The sequence below is a fragment of the Plecotus auritus genome (assembly GCF_963455305.1).
Source record: "Plecotus auritus genome assembly, chromosome: 1".
Classification (NCBI taxonomy): domain Eukaryota; kingdom Metazoa; phylum Chordata; class Mammalia; order Chiroptera; family Vespertilionidae; genus Plecotus; species Plecotus auritus.
Window position 1 is genome coordinate 43,755,442 of NC_137770.1, and position 24,814 is coordinate 43,780,255.

At 44.5% G+C, this 24,814-nt stretch overlaps 2 protein-coding genes across 9 annotated transcripts in view; one reads left to right on the forward strand and one right to left on the reverse strand.

Annotated features, from left to right (window-relative positions):
• Positions 1–10,002: 10,002 nt before the first annotated feature.
• Positions 10,003–24,814, forward strand: part of FERMT2 (FERM domain containing kindlin 2) — a 68,818-nt gene continuing 54,006 nt past the window's right edge. For 3 of the 6 annotated variants that reach the window (XM_080684575.1, XM_080684577.1, XM_080684574.1), the window contains exons 1-2: positions 10,065–10,210; positions 10,605–10,770. In XM_080684575.1, coding sequence (XP_080540701.1) covers positions 10,614–10,770 — 157 coding nt within the window. In that variant the 5' untranslated portion in view covers positions 10,065–10,210; positions 10,605–10,613. Of the gene's footprint in view, positions 10,211–10,604; positions 10,771–24,814 lie in introns of all 6 variants that reach the window. The other 3 variants (XM_080684578.1, XM_080684576.1, XM_080684579.1) reach the window with 3 other exon arrangements.
• Positions 11,980–24,814, reverse strand: part of STYX (serine/threonine/tyrosine interacting protein) — a 204,035-nt gene continuing 191,200 nt past the window's right edge. Inside the window, exons 11-12 of one of the 3 annotated variants that reach the window (XR_013961449.1) lie at positions 13,500–13,625; positions 11,980–12,097 (exon numbers count right to left, since the gene is read on the reverse strand). Coding sequence is in view for 2 of the 3 variants with exons in the window: in XM_080684625.1 (XP_080540751.1) it covers positions 13,597–13,625 (29 nt within the window). In the remaining variant the exon portion in view is untranslated. Of the gene's footprint in view, positions 12,098–12,427; positions 13,626–24,814 lie in introns of those variants that run through there. The other 2 variants (XM_080684625.1, XM_080684628.1) reach the window with 2 other exon arrangements.

The following is a 24,814-nucleotide window of genomic DNA, read 5'->3' on the forward strand; positions in this document are numbered from 1 at the left end:
TCAAGGGGGCCATAGCAGTAAATGGGTAGTAGAGGGATACATGTGATCAGGAGCAACCTTTTCCTTTCTTAGAGTCTGTTTATGGTGATGGCAGTGGTCTGGAGGCAAGTCAGGAGAGCATTCGATGAAGTACTACAAAAAACTGCTGATGCGGGAAGAGGGGGGTTCCTCCAAGAGGTCCGTCCTAAAGGGAGGACGGGATCCAAAAGTGAAGAGTGTGTCTGTACATTGATGCAGGGACACCCTTTCCATTTGCTCACTCGGTTCTTAATGAATTATTTACTGAATCTAGTTCAAAGGGAGAAAAAAGATTTGTAGTGACACCTCCCAGGCACCAGATGGTGATGTTCAGCTGTGGTCAAGCCTCTATCACCTGGGCACCTTCTTAGGAGCAAGTAGATAAAAAGCACTTTTGTCCTTCCACTTGGGACTGAGTTGGCCCCCCCGAGGGCAATTGGAGTTGTAGGTGACTTTCTGGTTTGGCTCCGTTAGTGGAACTGCAACTCTGGATTTAGGAAGAATAGAGGGTTTATACATCTGAAGAGGGCATTGTGATACAAAACACAAAGAGATCATTTCTCAGAATGGGGGTTGGGAGGCAGCAATGTACCTGCTACCAAAAACTGGGAGGAACCAGCCAGACAATAAATAACCCTGAAAATCAGGGAGGCGCCTAGTGTGCTCATTAACAAGGAAACACTGATCTAGTCGGAGGTTCTGCTGTGTCGTAGGAATCCAGGGCCTAAAAGCTGTGGGGATTGGCCTCTTGCCCTGAGTCCTTCCAGTGACTTCATACTGATGTGATGGCCACACTGTCCCCAGGCCAGCTGATCCCCAGCACCTCTGGGCCAGGCCAATTGGCATCTGTGCTGTCACCACTGGTTTTCCTTTGTGGGTCTTTGAATGGCTGTCCTAGATGTACTGAAATAATCTCTTAATCACATCCTTCCTTTTTTACATCCTGGCCCCAAGCTGACCTCCGAGGGAGACATCCATTTGGACGACACAATAACCCAGCCAGCCCCACCCACTCGTTGACTAATATTAACGGTATTTATTTAAATATGTTTATGTACCCTTTGCTGTATCCTGCTGTGCTTTTCCATTTTAATAAAATTAGAGCCTTCCCATAACCCAGTCCCACTCTACAAACTGGTGCGTATTTCTTCTGCCTTGGCAAGGGCTGCTCCCTTTCCCCACTAGACCATTGGCATGATCCTGGATAATCCCAGGAGGGATCTTGGTTTTAGTTTTAAGCAACCATTTCCCCCTTATATTTCCTATAGTCTTTTTTTAAAACATTTCTTTATTGATTACAGTGTTACATATGTGTCCTTATTCCCCCATTACTCCCCTTATCCCCACCCTAGTCTTTATGCATGCTCAGGTCTCCTTTGCCTTGAAAAAGCATCTTTGCTCCTGCAGCACCTCCAAATTACCATCCTATATCTTGCTTTCCTTTCCCTGATAAACTTCCCTTTTTCTTTTTTAACTCTTTGAAACCTGTCTTCAGTTGACTATAAAATTATCCTCTGCAAGTTTTTTCTCTTTCTTTTTAGTGTTTTTATTTATTTTAAATATATTTTTATTGATTTCAGAGAGGAAGAGGGAGGGAGGGAGAGATAGAAACATCAATGATGAGAGAGAATCATTGATCGGCTGCCTCCTGCACTTCCCCTACTGGGGATTGAGCCTGCAACCCCGGCATGTGGCCTTGACCGGAATTGAACCTAGGACCCTTCAGTCTGCAGGCCGAGGCTCTATGCACCGAGCCAAACTGGCTAGGGCTCATGTTTTTATTGATGAGAGAGCGAGAGGGAGAGAGGGAAACATCAATGAGAAAAATATGGATCAGCTACTTCCTGCATGCCCCCTATTAGAGATCAAGCCCACAACCCTGGCATGTGCCCTGACTGGGAATAGAGCCTTTAACCTCTTGGTATATGGGACGACGCTTAACCAACTGAGCCAACTGAGCCACACTGGCCAAGGCTCTTCTACAAGTTTATATACATAAACTTTCAGAGAGGAAGGGAGAGGAAAAGAGAGTTAGAAACCTCAATGATGAGATGTTGCTCCATTTATTGATGTTTTCATTGGCGGATGCTTGTATGTGGCCTGACTGAGATCAAACCCGAAACCTTGATGTATCAGGAGGATGCTCTAACCAACTGAGCTATTCGGCCAGGGCTCTTTCAATCACTCTTTATTCTCCTGTACTTCTCTGTATCATTCGATACTGCTGACCACCTTTTCCTTCTTGAAAATGGTTTCTTTCTCTCTCTCTCTTTTTCTTTTTTTGGCTTGCCTGACACTGGACTAACCTGATTCTTTTCCCATCTCAAATCTGTTCTTCTCTGTTGCCTTAGATGACTCTTCTTCTTGCTTCTGCCTTTGGGGTGCAGTTACCCAAGGGTCAGTTGCATTTGGGGAGTTGACCCATCCATTATGGCTGGCTTCCATGTTAATGAATTCTTTGTGTGATCTGATCCTCTCACAAGGTTGTCAGCCTTGTTTACCTAACAGGAGGCCCGGTGCATGACATTCGTGCATGGGTGGGGGGTGTCCCTCAGCCCGGCCTGCACCCGCTCGCAGTCCGGGACCCCTTGGGGGATGTCCGACTGCTGACGTAGAGTGATTGGGGACAGCGCCAGCAGCAGGTGCAAGCGGTGGCTGCTGCCCAGATCACTCCTCAGGAGCAGGGGGAGGTGGAGAAGCCCAGAGGGGCGATTGGGCCAGCAGCCGCAGTTCACACCCGCTGATGGTGCTGAGCCATTGGGATTGGTGCTGGGTAGGGTTGGCAGTGGGGCAAGCGGGGCTGGAGCCAGCAGTGGGTGTGAGAGGTGGCTGCTGGGCCCTATTGCCCCTCGGAAGCAGGGGGAGGTGGAGAAGCCCTAAGAGGTGATCAGTGCCCACAGCCGCTGCAGCTTGCACCCACTGACAGCGCCAAGCGATCAGGACTGGCGCCGGGCACTGACAGCAGGTGCAAGCGGCGTCTCCAGTGCTGGCTGTGGGTGTGAGTGGGGCTGGTGCCAGCTGCGGGTGCGAGCTCCAGGCGAGACCGTGGTGCACAGGAGCAAAGAATTTTCAATAACCACCAGAGGCTCGCCCCAGTGACAGCAACCAGCGCCCCGCCTTGGTCTGGGGTCCCCGCTCACCTGCTCCATCATCCCGCTGTGGCTGACGCCCACCATGTTCCGCACACGCCCCCTGGTGGTCAGTGCACGTCACAGCCACTGGTTGCTTGGTTGTTCCGCTGTTCGGTCTATTTGCATATTACCCTTTTATTATATAGGATTGCTTCTAAATGTTTCCACTGGGATATATTGCTTTCACCCCAAGTTTAATATGTATTTTTTAAATGCCTCATCTTCCCCTTGCTCTCTGATATCAGCTCCTCACAACTTCCATTTCTCAGTTCAGTAACTCCACTGTTCGTTCTTCTTGGTCAGCCAAATGTAAAAACTTTGGAGCACTTATGACCTTCCTTCAGACCTAGGTTTTGATTCCAGTTCTTTCATAGACAAGCTGTGTGGTTTAGGACAAGTTATATAACCAGACGACTAATCTGGCCATCAGTTAACTCACATCAAATAAGGATCATAATAAAAGCTCAAGGTTGTTGTGAGGAACATTTAAAGAACAGCACTTACAACATCAAAAATGCTCAATGGCTTCTGATAATAATTCTGTTGAAATTCTCTCTGCCCCCCCCCCCCCCATATCTTACCCATCAAAGGCTTTTTCTTACATCCAAGTTATGAACAAATTCCAACCAACCTTCTGGATTTGATTCCATAGCCCTTCCAATCCAGCATGCATATTTTTCTAGATTAATCTTATTTGAACATTGCTTTCATGATGTTACTACTATGCATCAACCTTTTTTTAAAATTGATTTTAGAGTGAGAGAATGAGAGAAACACCTATGTGAGAGAGAAACATCCATCAGTTGCCTTTGGCACCCACCCCAATGGGGACCGAACCCACAAACTAGGTATGTGCCCTGACCGGATTTGAACCTGCCACTCCTTAGTGTATGGGACAATGCTCCAACCAACTGAGCCACATGGGCCAGGGCCAGCGAACTTTTTTTAAATATATATTTTTATTGATTTCAGAGAGGAAGGGAGAGGGAGAGAGAAATAGAAACATCAATGATGAGAGAGAATTATTGATTAGCTGCCTCCTGCACACCCCCTACTGGGGATCAAGCCCACAACCCGGGCATGTGTCCTTGACTGGAATCAACCCTGGGACCCTTCAGTCTGCAGGCTGATGCTCTATCCAAACCAGTTAGGGCCCAACCAACTTTTTAATGGCTCCTTTTTTCTTTCTCAGAATCGAAACTTCTGTCCTCCCTAGCCTGGCCTCTCTATGCTCATTCTTCCCCAGCATATCTCCCTGGCTGTTCTTCCTTCCTTCTCCCTGGTTGGTGAGCAGGCCAAGCTCACTTCAGCCTCATAATTTTGCATACTACTCTTTATAGATCTAACTCTGCCTACTCCTTCAGATCCGTTTCAATGTATCTTCTTCATAAACGGTTCCATGACTTTATTGGTGACCTCCTTTCAGAGGCTAGGTCCTCAAAGTGGGTCTGTACTTCACAATTTAGCCTTAGAGTAATAGAGTTTTTCTCCCTTGTGATTTTTTAAAATCCCCACTTGAGAACATGCTTATTGATTTGAGAGAAAGAGGAAGGGGGAGAGAGAGAGAGAGAGAGAGAGAGAAACACCAATCGGTTGCCTTCCGCATGCACCCCTTCTGCATCGATTGCTATCGTGAACGTGCAACCTGGGTATGTACCCTGACCTGGAATCAAACCCACTACCTTCTGGTGTACAGGACAATGCTCCAAGCAACTGAGCCACACCGCCCAGAGCTGGAGTATTTTATTATGTGCTTAATGGCCATTTTTATATCTTCTTTAGGGAACTGTTTATTCAGATCATTTGTCCATTTTTAATTTCGGTTTTTAGTCTTCTTACTGTATACTTGTAATAGCTCTTTATATATTCTAGATATATGTTCCTTAAAAGATATATGATTTTCACCCTGACCAGGTAGCTCAGTGGGTTGGAGTGTCATCCCAAAAAGGTTGGGGCTTCTATTCCCGGCCAGGGCACCAACCTAGCTTTTGGGTTTGATCCCTGGTCAGCACATACGGGAGGCAACCTATCGATGTTTCGTTCCCTTCCTCTCTCTAAAATAAACAAACAAGCAAACAAGAAAACAACAACAACAAAAAAAACATATGCTCAGGTGAGGATTAAATAAAAGATATGATTTTCAAAAATGTTCCCTTTCTGCAGTTTGTTTTTTCACATTTTTGATGTCCTTTGAAACATTGGCATTTTAATTTTTTTTTAAATATATTTTATTGATATTTCACAGAGAGGAAGAGAGAGGGATAGAGAGCTAGAAACATCGATGAGAGAGAAACATCGATCAGCTGCCTCCTGCACACCTCCCACTGGGGATGTGCCCGCAACCAAGGTACATGCCCTTGACCGGAATCGAACCCGGGACCTTTCAGTCCGCAGGCCGACGCTCTATCCACTGAGCCAAACCGGTTTCGGCGGCATTTTAAATTTTGATAAAATCCAATTCTGTTTTCTTTTGTTGCTTTTGCTTTCATGTCCTACCTAAGAGGCCATTGCCCTAACCCAGTGGTCCGCAAACTGCGGCTCGCGAGCCACATGCGGCTCTTTGGCCCCTTGAGTGTGGCTCTTCCACAAAATACCACGGCCTGGGTGAGTCTATTTTGAAGAAGTGGCGTTAGGAGAAGTTTAAGTTTAAAAAATGTGGCTCTCAAAAGAAATGTCAATCGTTGTGCTGTTGATATTTGGCTCTGATGACTAATGAGTTTGCCGACCACTGTCCTAACCCAAGGTCACAATGGTTTGCTCCCATGTTTTCCTCTAAGAATTTTATAGTTTAGATCTTAGCTTGAGGTCAATTATTTATTTCGAGTTAGTTTCTGTTTTAGGTGCAAGGTAGGGGCCTAATTTCATTCTTTTTGTTTGTGGCTATCCTTCCTGATGTTTAAATATAAGCCTCCTGCGTTACATAGATGTTCCTTAGGAGTCTGCTTGTGGCACGTCTGTCTCGGTGCCCTGCCTGCACTGTGCTAAGCACACCATTAGCTGCCTTGTTTGTGTGAGCATATGTGTGAACATTTCATACTTTAGTCAGGGGCAGAACTTTTCACAAGATGACATGGTGTTCAAACTTGTATCAAAGAAAAATAATTTTTTAAGAGTGTAATTTTATTGATTTCAGAGAGGAAGAGAGAGGGAGGGATAGAAACATCAATGATGAGAGAAAATTGATCAGCTGCCTACTGCACACCCCCTACTGGGGATCGAGCCCAAAACCCGGGCATGTGTCCTAACTGGGAATTGAACAGTGACCTCCTGGTTCATAGGTTGACACTCAACCACTGAGCCACACTGGCAGGGCAAAGAGAAATAATTTTTAAGTATCACTCAGCATTGTTTCCTACAAAACACTTTCTATAATCTAGAGCAGTAAATGCAAACAGTGTATTTCTTTCCCCTTGAAGTAGAGATTTCATTGTATCTCTACATTGAGCCCTTCTTTAGGTCTATATAGAAACAGCTCCACGCCTCACAAATCTCCCTGGTTTCTCAGTTTGCCAGCCCTTTCCTTGCTGTTTAAAGGACTGCCTACTTCTATCAAAACAATGTTGGCCCCTACAACCTTCCCTCCCATTCTGAGTTCACACAGCACGCCCCTTGATTTCTACCTCTTTAGTAGCTTTACTAGTTTGTTCCAATTTTGGCAATCCCCAGAATGAAAGAATTCGGCTCACCTGGTATTTCACAGGATTAATTCATTACAGTTCATCTTGATGGCCTCATATGGCCTTTTTAAGAGCATTTTTAACCACCCTTACACATTCATACTCACATAGATCTCTTCTTTTTCTTATATCCCCCAACCTCTCTTTTTTTTCAAACCCCGTGGTTATATTTTTGTATTAACCTTTTAGAAATAGAAAGCACAGTTTAGGCTCAGAGAAAAAGCTGAAGGCAACCTGCAAATCACCAAGCCAGAGGGCTGCATTTGACGGCAGATCTGTGAGGTATCATTTAGTCTAAATCTAAGTCCAGTGCTTGGTACCTTATTTGGATATTGCTGCTTTCAATGCTTGAGCTGTTCTTCCAAACACTGGAGTTCTCGGCTACTTTTCAGTATGATGTAAGTACTACAAGTATTGCAGTCTTAGAGTTTCTAGTGGGGGATTTCAGATAAGATTCCACATCTGAATACACTGAAAAACTTTAGGTGGAAGTAAACATTTAAGAAATGCACTTGAAGGTCTCACTTGATAAACTAGGGGGGAAAAACGTTTGAGATTCAAGTCTGACTCTTCTTTAATCTTCAAAGCAAGCAACAACTTGAAATATTCAAAAAGAAGGCCCCAAGGGACCAGCTGCACCCATCCTCATCTAATTATTCTCCCAATGGTACTTAACGGAGGGTCTTTGCCTTCCTGTGCTTTATACTGCTCAAACATAAACGGCTGGTTTTCCAAAGCTAGTAACGTCTCTCTCCTAACGCTATAATTAAGCTATTTCAAATGCTAAGAAATGGGGCTGTTACTCACAATATTAAAACCCACCCCCCTCTGGCACCAAATGCAGGGAGCATTCATACAAGTGGGCACTGTGGGAAGCTGAGAAAGTAAGTCACACGAAAGTGAGAAAAGAACTAGACTGTGGAAGGTGAGCATTAAAACAGTTGGCTTTGACAAATTTGTCTAAGTATATTCAGAAAGAATATAGATTTAAATTTTTTTTAGTTCTATAAAGGCATGTTTGAGAAGGTACAATTCTTGGTCTCATTCCAGCTTCCACTATAAATCTCTGTCCCTCTACCTCTGGACATTTTTTTTTTTTAATTTTGTGCCATCGATAATGTATTCTATCTCATAGTTTATGCATCCTTATACAGTGCCAAAAATCTTTTTGGGATAAGGTGTGGAAATAAACAGGTAAAAGTGAAAAGCCAGAATTTTCTCAATAATGAGATTTCTCCGTGGGGAAAACCTCCCGTTTCTTTGACATCTGTGTTGTGTTGATTTGGTACCAGCATGTTTCCATTTCCCTTGTGCCAAGCTATTTGTAAATTTATGGGCAATGCAAGTAATTTTAAGTCCCTGCTCTCAAAGAACTTGTTTTATTTGTGGATATTAAAGAACACACGAAGAATCCCCTGACAACCCTGCTCTAGCATTGTGCACGCAATGACATGCACAGAGAAGCTGAGATGCTGAATGCAATTTGAGCTGGTGATAGGAGGGTTCTGAACACAAAGCTTTGGCGTTTTTTAGAAAATAAAGAATACCCCCCCCCCCCCCAAAAAAAAAAAAATCTCCCATGATCTCAACATCCAGACAGCTTCTGTATTTTGTGGTGTGTTTCCTTCCAGATTTTTTTCTCTGAATATTTAAGAATAGATAAGCTTGTGATTTTACAGCTGCATGTACAATACTGTACCCCCGACAAGCAATTCCCTATTAAAAACATTTTTCTATATATTTTCAACACCGTAATTTACATAAACATTCTCCCCTCTCTGGTTCCAAGTCAAGTACTTGAAACCTCCATGGGTAGAGATAATTGGAGAGTGGAGAAACTAGACTGGAGGCATCAATTTCTCCATGATGACTAGCTGAAAATACTGCAGTGGTTTTCCCTATCTTTTTGTGCCAAACCTCTGGCATCTGACTAAATTTCCGCTGCTTTCCTTTCACCCCTTCTTGAGGCCTCTACTGGTTTCCCAATTGTGTCGATGAACGGAGGCTTATTGACCTGGTGGGTTCCTCTTCCAAGTGTTTGACTCAGTGCAAGACGACTTTGAGACTTTTAAGACTGGGGTCTTTTCTGGGAGCGGGGTATCCCCTCTGAGTCTTCCTGACCTACGTTTTTGGAGCCATGCATTAGCCGGGGAGGCAGTTTCCCTGGCTGTTTCTGAACAGAGCGCACTCCCCGGAGTGGGGAAGTGGAAAGTGCAGTGGGAAGCAGGAGGACCGTTCTCCATCGCTACTCAGTCTCCACCGGTAAGATTCTTCAGTTCCTCCCAGCACTGGCTGGCACCGTGCCCGAGCTATTAAAATTCCTTCAAGGTGTGGCTGCGGGTGGGGCAGAGGAGTGCGTCCATCCTAAAGCCCTCGTAGACTGTTAGATGTGAGTTGCATATAAATATACAGAGACGTAGAAAGAGCTGGATAAACTTTCTGAAACCATAGCACTGATTCCCGCCCCCCCCCCCCCCCAAACAAGAGCATCGCAGGGCGTATTTGGCTCGCTTCTGGTTGGAGCTTCCGAATGGGTTAAGAGCGCGTGCAAACTCCTGGGAGTCCAGTAGGAGTTGCTGGTCGCGCCGGACGTTGCCTCTGGGTTTTGTCATTCTTTTTTGGGATGTTCCTGGAGCTGGCTTGGGCATTTACTTTTTAAAGTTTTCTCGTCCCAAACCCTACTCTCCGGCTGCCCGAGTGCGGCACTTCTCACCGCCCCAAGATTTTTGGACTCGCTCCAGGCGTGGGGAGGGGGCGGGAGGGACTTGGTTCCCCGAAAACGTCCTTGCCCTGGGAATTTGCTGGGGCCAAGCCCCCTCCACCGGCGGGGAGCGCAGGCACCCACCACCACGGGTCCCGCGAAGCGCGAGACGCGAGCGGGAAGGGAGCGCCCCGCCGCCCACCGCGCTCCCCCCGCTCCCCCTCCTCAGTCCCGCCGAGAGCCCGGATGTTGGAATCTCTCCCTGCGCCCGGTCCTTCATTTCCATAAAAGGGCAGCGGCTCCGCGGGGCCGAGATTGCAGCCGCCGCGGGCGCCCCCCGCCCCCGCGTCCAGCTCCCGCCCCCGCGCGCCGCCCCGCCCCGCCCCCAGCCGAGCCGCGCGCCCCCCGCCCGGAGCGCGCCCGGGAACGCGGGGGAGGGGGCGGCCGGCCCGCTCCGGGCGCTCGGCGGGGCGGAGGCGGAGGGAGCGGGCGCGCCCAGCCCAGCCGGACTCGGGCCGAGGGGCGGGGAGAGAGGGTGGAGCGCGGGGAGGGAGGCAAGGGACCGCGACGACGGGACTCCATTAGTCGCTCCCGCCGGGAGGCTGCGCTTCGCCGGCTGAGGGGGAACCCGACGCGCTGCCCGCGAGCCACCGCTCCCGCGCCTGGTGCCGCGCGAGCCGCAGGTCTGCCGCGCGAGGGGCGCGCGTGCGGGGCCGGGACCCGGGGGGAGCGCGGGTGGCAGGAGGGGAGGAATGTGGAGCCCGCGGGCGGCGTCGGCGGGGCGGGCGCGGCCGGCAGGTGAAGCCGCCGCGGTCCGCTAGGCGGGGGCCGTGCGGGGCGGGCGGCGTCGTGGCCGCCGAGGCCGGCACGGGCGGGAGCGCGGGGCGGCCGCCGGGAAAGGGCGCGGGGCGCAGATCGCTGCCCGCCGCCGGGCCCGCCGCCGCGCTCCCGAGTTCGTGCGCAAGCCCCGGGGTCCTTCACCTCCTCCCGGCCCGCGGCCGCCTGCGCGAGTTCGGTGGGGTTTGCCTTCCTTGGGAGGAGTGACGCTTACGAGAGCCATTTCCTCCGTGCGCGCAGGAAGGAGCCATGGCTCTGGACGGGATAAGGATGCCAGATGGCTGCTATGCGGATGGGACGTGGGAACTGAGTGTTCATGTGACGGACCTGAACCGCGATGTCACCCTGAGAGTGACCGGGGAGGTGCACATTGGCGGGGTGATGCTCAAGTTGGTGGAAAAACTCGGTGAGTAGCATCCCAGCCACGTCCCGGTAACGACCACCCAGACTCGGGGCGGGTTGGGGGCGGGGGGAGACTTTCGACTGGGGGAGGGGTGGCTTTTGGAAATGTTGGTTGGCCTCCCGCAAACACTTCTTTTAAAAATGTAAGATCTTTCGGTGTTTAAGCAAATAGACCTTTCCCCCTTCTGCTTCTTGTTTTGTATTGCTAACTCTTTGAAATTTTCATAACGCGGTTCCAGCCTCCCAATTAATAAATTTAATTACGTAGTTACCCGGGAAAACTTAGTTCTTTACGTGTAGCGAGTTCACATTAAAAGAAGTGAGAAAGGTGCGCAAGTGGATGTTGAGAAGGGGCTATTACAGGGCTTGTGGTTATCAGTTACCTTCAGTTTACCTGAATGTTGGTGACGTTCGGTATCCAGTATGATGCAAAGTCTACTGAAGAATAAAATGTACGGGAAAATGTGTAACTTCTGGCGCCAAGCTGAAGGTTCTGTGGCCGTACTGCGTGATGGAGTGTATTAAAATAATGTTCCAGTCATCCACTCTCACCAAGGGGTGGGGCAGTGTTTGACTATCTGTAGTCCATGCTTCCAGTAAGCTATTTCGAGTGTTCAGTTTTATATTAATTACAAGCTAGTGAAAGAATTTTGTGTTAAAAAGTAGGCATTGAGCTAATTCGAGATTGACAGTATTTGCTTGGGTACAAATAAATATATATTGAGTTGATTTAAGACGGACTCATTTTTAAATGATAGGGTGTCCCAACAATATGAAGTGAAGGAAATTTCACAGTACACGTTTTGTGTGACGGATGAAACCGTTTTTAGCTGGAAGAAGCTACTGAAACGATGCAATACATAATTTTATCACAAGAGCAATGCTGGGAGGACTGCCTTCTGAGCTTTAAAGTGCCTTTTTATGTAGTGCAGCTCTGATAAGGTGACATGTGTAGCACAGTCTTTGTAGGCTTTTGGTCTTTTATTATTATTATTATCATTTTTTAAACAGCATTCCTTCAAGCCACTCTGGAAAAGTAGAGAGGTGGTATTTATTAGGAAACATTGCTTACCAAGGGATTATTGTATACCTACCACATAAACTTACTGGAATAGTGTTCCGGTGCAAATTTGCAGAATAAGACAGTTCATTCAGGTGGACTGGCTTTGTATCCCTGCAGGAAATTTAATTATTGAAGTGCCAAAAAGAAGCTCCTCTCGAGGTCGCGTCCTCCTCAGGACTGCATTGTTGGGCTCCCTGAGACAGCCCCGGAAAGACATCCAGCTGGGGTAGCTTTGAAAATGAGATTTTTGCTGTTGTTTATCCACTTACTAGTAACTGGTGGTTAAGGTTTTTCTCATCTCATTTGAATAAATCAGTCACTGTTTGCAAAATACTGTGAAACTTTTTTTGTCCAGCACTAGTGTGGGGTTATTTAAGAAGAAAATATAAAATATAATTGTTTATATTTTCTTTGTTTTCAAAAGAAACAAGCATTTACATCATAGATTGCTTTATATATAATAAATGGACCTTATTAATAATACTGATTTCAACAAGAGATATTTCTTATTATGAAAAAGGAGCTGTTGAAGGTGACTGAGACAACATGTAGTTCTTGAAAGCCAGCCTTTAATGAATAAGTAATGACTTCTATATTTGTATTGCACTGGTTAGAATTGTTTATTACAGAATCACAGGCATAAATAGAAATATAGAGAAGAAACTGTTTTCCGAGAGAACTGATGTTAATTTTAAGTGAGTAGTATAATCTTAAATCTTTTAATGTTCATGCATCTTTAATATTTTATTTAGTGAAAATAAAACATTCCAACATGGTAGGAAATGCCATGTATGGGGAAATCTTGCCTGTTTCTTGAACGAAACCAGTACTGATCTTCTTAATATCTTGACTTCCAAATAGAAACTGCTTATCTACATAATTCTGACTTTCCTGTTTGGTATAAGTAGAACTAAATTATTTTCTGCTCTTGGCCTTAGGATTAGATACTTTGAATGGTAAGTTATTTTATTACCCATTGGCAAGTAAGTAGAGAAGACACTCAGTAGAGCAGTATTTAAACTTTATAAAACAGTCTCCAGTAAAATTAGAAAAGAACGTGAAAATTCTTGCCTTGGCTGGTTTGTCTCAGTGGATAGAGCATCAGCCTGTGGACTGAAGTTGTCCCTGGTTCGATTCCGGTCAAGGGCTCATGCCTGGTTTACAGGCTTGATCCCCTGTGGGGGGCGTGCAGGAGGCAGCTGATCAGTGATTCTCATCATTGATGTTTCTATCTCTCTCCCACTCCCTTCCTCTCTGAAATCAATAAAAATATAAAACAAACAAACAAACAAAAAACAGAATGTGAAAATTCTTCACGTTGCCTAAAACTGGGATGACCTGACTTCTGAAGCCCTAAGTTGTGTCACTTCTGTGAAAAGGCAGACTGAGTAGCTAACTTGTTAGCAGTAGCTAAAATAGATCAAAGCAGCTTGCAGAGTCTAAATGATAAGAGGTGGAGATTATGGTGGGGATGAGACGGCACAGGGTCTGTGTCTCTGGATTGCAGAGCAGGGATGGACAAATTAGCAGAACCAGTTAGCGGCTGTAGCCTTGGAACAGTTAACGGTACCTCAGAACAGTAGCTACCACAGCATTCACCTACAACTGCCAACTCAAATGCCTGTGTGATACCCTTGTTCTCATGAGAGTGTGTATAAATACCAAGATACTATGTTTTAAGGCTGTAATAGCAATTGTTTCTCTGGGATGAGTCCTCCCTTTAACATTGCATATGGGCACATGTGGGATTTTCTGGCCAGAGGCTTCTTAGCTTCTTGTTAGATTCTCAAAGAGGCCTATGATAAAAAAAAAAGAAAAAGGGTTATGACACCACTGAAGGTACAGTGTTCATCCAGAATTGGGCAATTTAATTAAGCAAGCTAAAAAAAAAGTAAATAATGCTTCCTTGGTATGTGTCAGCAATCTTTATATTCAGTTAGAATTTTATAAAGAACTTTAGCACCTCAGTTAAGGTCATTAAACTATGATTCTTAGATTTATGACTTTAATTCAAAGATCTGAAAGGTCCCTTTCAAATCCTATAGAATAAAGAGGTAATATGCAAATTGACCGTCATGCTGTCACAAGATGGTGGTGCCCACAGCAGGGGGGGGGACAGCTGCTACGTGCACCTGCCGCCGGAGTCCCCTCAGCCCCATCAGAGGCCTTGAGTCCCACTGACAGCTCGCCCACGCGCCTCCAACGAGCTGCCCATCCCTCTCTTTTTCCCTCCCCCGAAGCTGAAGCCTGACTATGGTGTCCAACAAATTGGAAGTTATAACTCACGTCGTTGAGAGTATCCTCCATTCCTCTGCCAGGGCCAACCGCTCTGCTCGCCTGCCGCCAGAGTCCTCTCAACTCCGCCGGGGACCTCAGGTCCCCTGCACCCCCCACTGACAGAGGCTCAGGCAAGCAGGACTGGCCCGAGGCTCAGGTAACCAGGGCCAGCCGAGGCTTGTGCTGCCGGCAGTGGCAGCAGCAGAGGTGTAATGGGGGCGTCGCCTTCCCCTGACCGCCTGGGTTGCCTCCCGCCCCTGAGGACTCCCGGACTGTGAGAGGGGGCAGGCTGGGCTAAGGGACCCCCCCCTCCAGTGCATGAATTTTCATGCACCAGGTCTCTAGTCTTAGTATAAAACACCTTTGTCATTCTGCACTTATCTTTTAAAAGAAAGCAAAGAGTGTACACCATGAAATGGGCTTTAGGGAATTATATCGTGATGTGACAGAAACGTTTGCCTCTGGGACTTAGTCTAGGCTGATATTAGACAAATGTTCTCAACATTGATCTCCTTAATGTTTATACCTCATTCCAAGAATGAAAAATTATTCACACATTTTTGTTTTTTAGAAATACAAATTGAGTGCTTGAAATACAACTTAGAAAATTTATCGCATGTTTTGTTAAAAATAATTTTCAAACCTGTGTAGTGTTTTTATTTTAAAGTAAAGGATTAAAATGTCAGGGATAAGGATTACAAAAGTAAGATATCAGAATAGAATTGTAAAGTAATTATATTCAAAAATAAATTTTGTAAAGAAGCTCAATTTTATGGGCTTCCCTCACCTTCCTCTGGAGATCATTGAGATGTATTAAAACTGTTCTCCATAGAGTTAGAGTTTAGTCAGGACTGATGATTCTAAATTCCAAAGAGATACTTTGTTTCAGTGCATTTTAGTATCACTTTATAAAAATTGTCTTTTTAAAACTTTTGTGTATAATTACATTTTTACCTTTCTATAAAAATTCATTTTAGTTAACAAGTAAGGAATTTTTTATAACATAAAACTCACTGAATGAAAGTCTCCAGCCAACTCAATAAGCTTGGAGGGAAGAATAGACAATGCTTCTAGCTCTGATTATGAGTCGGAAGAATGTAGAAATTGGCTTAGGTCAGGTTAAATGATATTCCAGAGGAGAAAATGTAAGTTGGAGGACTCAAAAGGAACTAAAAAGAAATCTACTATGGAATTGACTTACAAAAATTTGAGGACTATATTTCTGAATGTAACCTTTAGAAAGAAGTTGTCCTTGCTTTAAAAGTGTGTTATGTTCTTGCCATAATAATGAAATGAGTACATTTATGTTGCAGTTGTATGTTAGAATAGAGTTAGGTTGAGAAGTTATCACACATGATCAAAAAAAAGAAATTTTGGCTAAAATTATCCTTAAAAATTCCTTAAAGTAGTTGTGGTTTTTTTTTAATCCTCACCCAAGGACTGGTTTTATTGATCTTTAGAGAGAGAGGAAGGGAGAGAGAAACATTGATTAGTTGCCTCACTCATGGCACCTTGACTTGGGATGGAACCTGCAACCTGGGTATGTGCCCTGACTGGACATCTACCCCAAGACCCTTCCGTGTACAGGACCACACTGAACCACACTGGCCAGGCCTCTTAAAGTGATCTTGAAGTATGGTATACAGTCATTCTATCTCAGAGAAGGACAAAATAACTAGATTTTCCTTTAGAAATTACCAAAATAAATTTCTTTAGTTGAGCACCAAAAGATCTTGTTGGAAATATACACTGAGTGGCCAGATTATTATGTGTTCAGAGATCATAATAATCTGGCCACTCGGTGTATAATAGCTATTAAAGAAAATTGAAAGAGAATTGAAAGTTTTACCTTTTATCTAACTACTTTTTGAAATTTCAAACTTTGTTCAAGAATAATAACAGTAAACATTATATAATCTTCACATATCACCAGTTAGCATTTTGCCATTTGATTTCTCTTTGTATACACACACACACACACACACACACACACACACACACACACACACACTATTTTGAACCATTTAAGTTGCAGACATCAAAACCCTTCATACCTAGATACTTACTAGTAAAATACGTATCACCTTAGAATAAGGACTTCCTCTTAAATATTACAGTACCATTATGAAATCCAGGGAATTTAACGTTGAATCAATACTGTTGTCTACTATGTATCTATATTCAAATTTGCAAATTGTTTTAGTAACGGCTTTTGTTTCTTCCATTCAGGATCTCATTCCACATTTATTATAACTAAATTGGCCTCATAGGGTCCTTTAATAAACCTAATGGCTACCAAGTTTGGAACCACAGGAGAATATATAATAAGTGGTTTATTAAAATTATATTAAGATACATGTAGTAAATAGTACCTGTTTCCAGACTTTATTGTCACCCTATAGAACAATTCATTAGCCTTTGTCTTTCAAGACATTGCTTTACCTTTTTTTAAAATATATTTTTATTGATTTCAGAGAGAAAGGGAGAGGGAATTAGAAACATCCTATATAATAAAAGCCTAATATGCAAATCGACCAAACAGTGGAATGACCGGTTGCTATAATGCACACTGACCACCAGGGGGCAGACGCTCAACACAGGAGCTTCCCACAGGCCCCAGGCCAGCCAAGGTGGGTGCCAGCGGGGCCCCCTGATGGCCCCGCCAGTCACCCCACAGATCTGCCCTGATTGCCAGCTAGGCCTAGGGACCCTATCCCTGCACGAATTTCATGCACCGGGCCTCTAATCAATGATAAGAATCATTGATTGGCTGACTTCTGCACACCTCCTACTAGGGATTGAGCCTGTAACCTGGGCATATGCACTTGACTGAAATCGAATCTGGGACCCTTTAGTCCACAGGCCGACACTCTTATCCACTGAGCCAAACCAGCTAGGGCGCTTTACCTTATTTTTTAATAAGATTTTTTATCAGTGCAAATTTCACTTCAGAATATTTTTATAGGTTCTTTGTCTTTAAAGTTTAATTTTTTCTAAGCTGACTGTTAGGTAAGATAATATTTTTAGACATCATTTGGTATAGATTTCCCATATCAGCTGTCTCCAGGCTGTAGTAGATGCTAATGGATTACACAGAATAGTAAGAAACAATAGTCGAGCCCTGCCACTTATTGGTGTGATATATGGACAACTAATCCAACCACTGAGCAACACCAGCCAGGGCAGGTGTTTTTTATCTTTATTTTGTTTAATTGTAGCCAGTCTAATAAGAATGCAGTGGTTCTCATGATTTTAATTCACATTTCCCTAACGATCAATGATGTTGGGGAGCTTTCCATATGCTTATATGTCATCTGTTTGTCTTCTTAATGCAGTGGCTTCATATTTTTTGCCTTTTAAAAAAATTGTGTTTTTCTTGCCCTGGCCGGTTTGGCTCAGTGATTGGAGTGTCAGCCTGTGGACCATAGGGTCGAGGGGTCGATTCCCAGTCAAGGGCATGTGCCTTGGTTGCAGGATCGATCCCTGACCCTGATTGGGGTGTGAAAGGGAGACAACCAATGGATGCATCTCTCTTACATGGTTTTTCTCTCTCTCCTCCTCCCTCCTTTCTCCTCTCCATGCTTAAAAAAAAAAAAAAAAATCAACGGAAAAAATATCCTTAGGGTGAGGATTAAAAGATTGTGTTTATCTTACTGAGTTTTAAGAATTCTTTATATATTTTAGATACAGGTCCTTTATCAGATCATGTGTTTTGCAATATTTTCTCCTACTCTATGTCTTATCATTTTCTTAACACAATATCTTTCAAAGAGCAGAGTTTTCCATTTTAATGAAGTCCATTTAATCAATTTCTTTTCTGGATTGAACTTTTTTTTAAAAAAAATTGTCATATATAAGAAATCTGCCTATTCAAGGTTACAAAGATTTTGTTCTGTAAGTTGTATAGCTTCTGTTTACTATCTATAATAATAATAAAAGCATAATATGCTAATTAGACCGGACAGCCGAACAACCTTCCGGTTGTCATTCCGGACGAAGCCGCAGTGGCGGGGCTGAGGCAGAGATGGTTAGGGGTGATCAGGCAGGCAGGCAGGCAAGCAGTTAGGGGTGATCAGGCAAGCAGGTGAGTGATTAGGGGCGATCAGGCAGGCAGAATAGTTAGGGGCGATCAGGCAGGCAGGCAGAGGCAGTTAGGGGCGATCAGGCAGGCTAGCGGTTAGGGGCGATCAGGCAGGCAGGTGAGCAGTTAGGGGCAATGAGGCAGGCAGGTGAGTGGTTAGGGGCGATCAACAGGCAGGCGAGTGGTTAGGGGTGATGAGGCAAGCAGAATAGAGTGGTTAGGAGCCAGCAGTCCCAGATTGTGAGAGGGTGCAGGCTGGACCTCCACCCCACCCCCCATGCATGAATTTCGTGCACCAGGCCTCTAGTTATATATTAAAAGGAGGAATATATAGGTATAGTAGTGATTATCGGAAAGGAAATAATTGTATTATATCAATTTAAGATAATGTTTTATCAATTTAAAATGTAATTGATATTTCAATTTGGTAGAATCTGAGGTATAAAATAATAGTCCAATGAAAATGATGTATCATTAATCTACTGGAAAACTTAGATATTTAGAACTTAAGTCACAAAAATGAGCCAGTAGTGAAGCATCCTATATAATAAAAGCCTAATATGCTAAGTGTCTGATCATTCGACTAGTTGCTATGATGTGCACTGGCCACCAGGGGGCACATGCTCTGACCAGTAAGTTAGCTTGCTGCTGGGGTCTGGCCAATCGGGACTGGGTGAGATGGGCCGGATATGCCCTGGAGCCCTTCTGCAGTCCTTCCCTGGCCGGCCAACCTCCTGTGGTCCCTCCCTGGCTGGCCGGCCCTGATTGGCCAGATTGGGACTGGGCGAGATGGGCGGGACACGCCTTGGAGTCCTCCCACAGTCCGTGCACCGGTGGGGTCCCTCAGCCTGGCCTGCATCCTCTCGCAATCCGCAACTTCTCGGGGATGTCGGAGAGCTGGTTTCGGCCCGATCCCCACAGGCCAGGTGCACTGGGCCTCTAGTCTTTGAACGATAGTTTTAGGTATTAATGATATAGAAGGAATTAAGTCTGGGTTCCAATCCTGGCCGTACCACTTAATACCTGAGTGGTGTTTTGGGGTTTTTTTAAGACAGGGTTTTCAATATTCAGAATCTCATTTTCCTTATCTGTACAGCAAGCATGTCAAACTCGTGGCTGGCCGCGAGTTTGACATGCTTGCTGGCCGCGAGTTTGACATGCTTGCTATACAGTATAGATAAATAAGTGTTCCCTTTACTTTATAATGTACTCGAGTTCTCTAAAAAATTTTTTTCAAGTATGGTAACTGTCTAAAGTAGAGGATAGCATCCTGAAGCAATACCATTGTGGATAAAAAGGTCATTATTATTGGTCTACGTTACTTCATTGAGAATGTTACACTGGTAAAATGCTTTGAACATTGAATCTTCTGGTACTTTCAATTTCAATTCTGCTTCTTAGTGAGTTAGTGTGTCTGAGAGAGGAAAAGCAGTAAGGGATTAAAAGGTGAGGTTTATATTTGGATTTCCTTTTCTTTTATGATTCAGCTTTCACATTTGATTATTTACTTGTAGAAGGACCAGCTAGCTTCAGTGTATTCTTGGGAGACTCTTACAGTTTTCAAGGTTGGGAGCTAATAATCTCTAGTGGAGAGGAGGTGACATCTGCCTTAAAATCTTTAGTCAATCTTTGCTCACGTAGTATTTAACTATTTTATTTGTTTATTTATTCATTCATTCATTCCTCACCCAAGACGTGCTTAGCCAGGAGGGAGGGAGGGAAGGAGGGAGGGAAAGGGGCATCTCTGTGAGAAACATCCATCTGTTGAGAGAGAAACATCTCTCTGTTGCCTTCCATATGCTCCCCAACTGGGGATCAAACCTACAACCCAGGTACCCTGACTGGGAATAGAAACAGCAACCCTTCAGTGTACAGGACGATGCTCAACCGATTGAGCCACTATGGTCAGGCTTATCTATGCTATTTTTATATTACGCTGCAGCTAAAAATTACATCAGGTATTTTAAAGATCAATTGTAATTTCAGGGCATCAGTGTAATGATGCTTTTGATATCTTTTTCTTAATGGAGTACTCAGGGTTATGAATAAAATACCAGTAAAGTGCCAGCATTTTTTTCCCCCTCTAACATTTTTTTCTTTTTTATTGAATTTATTGAGGGTGACATTGGTTAATAAAATCACAGGTTTCAGGTGCACGGTTCTGTAATACATCATCTGTATATTGTATTGTGTTTCACCACCCCAAGAAAGTGCCAGCATTGTTAGATGATGTCTGTTGGATAAATGCCTTCCAGCTTCCTTTTCCTTAATGTCGTTCCTTAAATTCAGATTTAAGAATTTCATAACTTTTTGAAAATTAAAAATAACTTGAAAAAAAGGCAGACAGTTGCTATGCCAATTTCAAAAGTTTTGTGCGAGGTGTTGATGACTTTTGTGGCTAGTGATAGAGTTTCTTGTGGATTTGAACACTGACTACACTACCTATAAACTTCGTGACCTTGTGCCAAGCTATGACTGTGACTTAGTTTCCTTATAAGTGAGATGGGGATAATATATTTACCTCATAGGGTTGCTGTGAGGATTATATGAATATATATATATATATTACCAGTTACAATAATTGTTATTGTTTTATTGAGATCCTAATGGACCTCTGGGGTATCTCACTCATATAGTACAAGTTTGGGGGAATAAATGCCTTAAATAAATTAGACTAGGAAAGAGGGGCCTTAGCATGAGATGGAACATTCATGTGTACATGTTCCTGCATAAAGTAATTCTATACACTCTATTTTTGATAGGTTATGGAGGTATATAGCATGAGACTTCTGTGGGGACAGGATTTGACCTCTCATCAGTAGCAGCAAAGCAGACATTTGTGGAGAGCCAAGCATTACATTAGGTAATGGGAAATAGTCCTTACTCAAAATGTCAGTGGTTTTCTAATACCAAAATGAAAAGATTGGTTTCAATTGATGGTCTGGCCGTGAAGTGCCAAATAAGTGGTACAGGAAGGTGACGGAGCTTTAGAAGCAGATCAATGACTGGCCTCATCTGAAGGAGCGTCAGGGTAAAAAGTTAGGAAGAAAGGCATTCCAGGTTGAGGATTGCTGTGTTTACAGTGGATTGGAAACTAGCTTAGAGAAGTGGAAGGTAAGATAATAGAGAAGAAACATATAGCTAAGTGGGGAAATTGTATTCTGTTATTCCTTCACTCACCCCACTTAATATTTTAAATGAGAACCTACTAAATTCTAGGCACTGTAGTAGGGATAGAAGAGACAAAATGTGAACAAAATTAACTCATTCCTTAGCCTCACTCAACTTGAAGTCTTAGGGCAGTGGTTCTCAACCTTTTTAATGCCTGCTAGCGGTTCTCAACCCCTAGCAGGGTTGCCTAAGACCATCGGAAAACACAGATATTTACATTACGATTCATAACACTAGCAAAATTACAGTTATGAAGTAGCAACGAAAATAATTTAATGGTTGGGGGTCACCACAACATGAGGAACTGTATTAAAGGGTCGCGGCATTAGAAAGGTTGAGAACCACTGTCTTTAGGGGCAAGACAGTCTTTAAATAATTCATTGCTATAATGTGATGAGTATTATTAAAATTGAAATAGTTATGGGAGTATGTACCCAGGAACCTGACATAGGGTGTAGGGGAAAATTTCTAGAGGAAATTACTTTTAAACTGAGAGCTGAAAGTGGAGTAGGAATTAGAAGGGTGGCAAAGGACATTAAGTGTGGGGATATGGGGTGGAAAAAACAGTAGGTTGGGAGATGAGAAGTTCCAAAAAGAGAGGTGGACCAAGAGAGGGAGGCCATTTGAAGAACTGAAAGAAGACTAATGGAGGAGCCATACTGGGGAACCAGTGGCTCGACAGGCTTAAGAAATAAGCAGGTACTTCAAATGCTTTGTAAACCAGGTTTAAAAGATTGTGTTTTGCCCTGGCTGGTTTGCTTAATGGTTAGAGCATCCGCCTGGGGACAGAGCGGTACGGGTGCAGCGGGGGGGGGGGGGGGCGGGGGGGGCGGGTCTCAGGTTTGATTCAAGGGTATGTACCTGGGTTGCAGGCACCCGGTTGGGATACTTATGGGAGGCAACCAATCGATTTGTCTCTTTCACATCCATGTTTCTGTCTCTCCCCGCCCCTCTTCCTCTCCCACTCACTCCCTTCTCTCTAAAAAAAAAAAAGAAACATTGGAAAAAATATCCTCGGGTGAGGATTAATAACAAAAGACTGTGTTATAATAAGAACTGTGAGATACTATTAAAAGATTTTAAACAGGAAGAGACATCAGATTTTAAACAGGAAGAGACATCAGATTTTTACAAATTTGAAGTTCCTCAGGTACATATAAGTCAATAACAGAAGATATGAGCCTCTTGGATTCCAAGAAATGTTTTTTCCAGTAGTCTACACTCCAGTCCTGTATTAGCATTTGTTAGTACTTTCTGAGATAAATTTAAATGATCAAAGGCAATAAAATATTCAAAGTGATATTCTTTTTAAACTATTGAATAGCTTGTGCCTTTGATCACCTTTAAAAGACAAATACTATTAGCACTTCTATGCATCAAATATTAGCTGATGAATTCAGCCCCGATGTTCCTCTCAGAATGTCGGATGTTGACATTGTATGGACTCTGAGTCCAGTCTTCTAGGAACTAAGCCAAGTTGAACCAAATAAGTAGTAAGCCTTCAGGATTGGATGGAAAGTTACCCACCCTCTGGAAATGAATAATCAGCATACTTTCTGTTTGTGCGCATTCTGTAATTATGTGCATGGTTTATGTGATAACACTTCTCAGCTACTTTGAGTTTATTTTGTATCAGATATTAAGTTGAAATTGGTAGACATTATTTGGGGTTTGTAAGTAACTTGAAAAGATGATTTTGTTTTAAGGAGTGAATTCCTTGATTTTCAGTGTTAGCTATGTCACAGGAATATCCATTTGCCAACTTTTTATCAGAAGTTTCGTTTCTTTTTTAAAAAGATATTTTTATTGATTTCAGAGAGGAAGAGGGAGAGAGAGATAGAAACATTAATGATGAGAGAGAATCATTGGTTAGCTGCCTCCTGCATGCCCCACACTGGGGATGGAGCCTGCAACTCCAGGCAGGCATGTGACCTCCTGGTTCATGGGTCGATGCTCAATCATTGAGCCAAACTGGCCAAGCTCAGAAGTTTACTTTCTAAATGTTTTGCCTACTTGGTCAATTCATCTGCCTTAGTTCGTCATTGAAGCCTTAAAAGTTTGCTGAAACTCTCACCAGAATTTTATTCTGCTGCAGACCTTTGCCTTCAAGATTGCTTGAAATCTACTACCTCACAGTAGTCCTCTTACTAGTGCAGGTCACTTAGCTCTGAGGTGGGAAAGATACTGAGGGAAGTCAGTAAATACAGTCCCCACGTGACACATATCTTATTGATCCCCAATGAGACCTGGTATTTCCACTTTGGCAATCTCTTTACCTCCCTGTTGATGTACAGTCTGTCTTCTTTCTCATTCCTTAATATCTATTTTTGTGAGAATGTGTTAAGTGCTGCTGGTATATATTAAATCATTAATAATCTAGAGGCCTGGTGCACGAAATTCGTGCATAGGGTGGGGGTGTCCCTCAGCCCAGCCTGCACCCTCTCCAATCTGGGACCCCTCGAGGGATGTCCGACTGCCTGTTTGCCTGCCTTCCTGATTGCCCCTAACCGCTTCTGCCTGCCAGCCTGATTACCCCCTAACCACTCCCCTGCCAGCCTGATTGATGCCAGCCTGATTGATGCCTAACTGCTCCCCTGCCAGCCTGTTTTCCCCTAACTGACCTCTCCTGCAGGCCTGGTCACCCCCTAACTGCCCTCCCCTGCAGGCCTGGTCACCCCTAACTGCCTTCCACTGCAGGCCTGGTCCCCCCCACTGCTCTCCCCTGCAGGCCTGGGTCCCTCCCAACTGCCTTTCCCTGCAGGCCTGGTCGCCCCCAACTTCCCTCCTCTGCCGGCTTGGTCACCCCTAACTGCCCTCCCTTGCAGGCTTGATCGCCCCCAACTGCCCTCCCTTGAGGCCTGGTCCCTCCCAACTGCCCTCCCCTGCTGGCCTGATCACCCACAACTGCCCTCCCTTGCAGGTCTGGTCCCTCCCAACTGTCCTTCCTTGCTGGCCATCTTGTGGTGACCATCTTGTGTCCACATGGGGGCAGGATCTTTGACCACATGGGGGTAGTCATCTTGTGTGTTGGAGTGATGGTCAATCTGCATATTACTCTTTTATTAGATAGGCTAGAGGCCTGGTGCACAGGTGGGGGCCAGCTGGTTTGCCCTGAAGGGTGTCCCGGATCAGGGTGGGGGTTCCCTTGGGGCATGGGACGGCCTGGGCGAGGAGCCTGTGGTGGTTTGCAGGCCGGCCATGACCCCTGGCGACCCAAGCTGAGGCCCTGGTATCTGGGGTTTATTTATCTTCTACAATTGAAGCTTTGTAGCCTGGAGCGGAGCCAAGCCTTGTGCTTGCTCCGTGGCAGCAGCCATTTCTGTTGGGATTTACGTATCTTCTATAATTGAAACTTTGTAGCCTTAAGCGGAGGCCTGGGCCGGCCAGGGTGTGCGGAAAGCTTGGCTTCCTCCATTGCCGGGGGCAACCCTAGCCTCCTGCTCTTTCCAGCTCCGT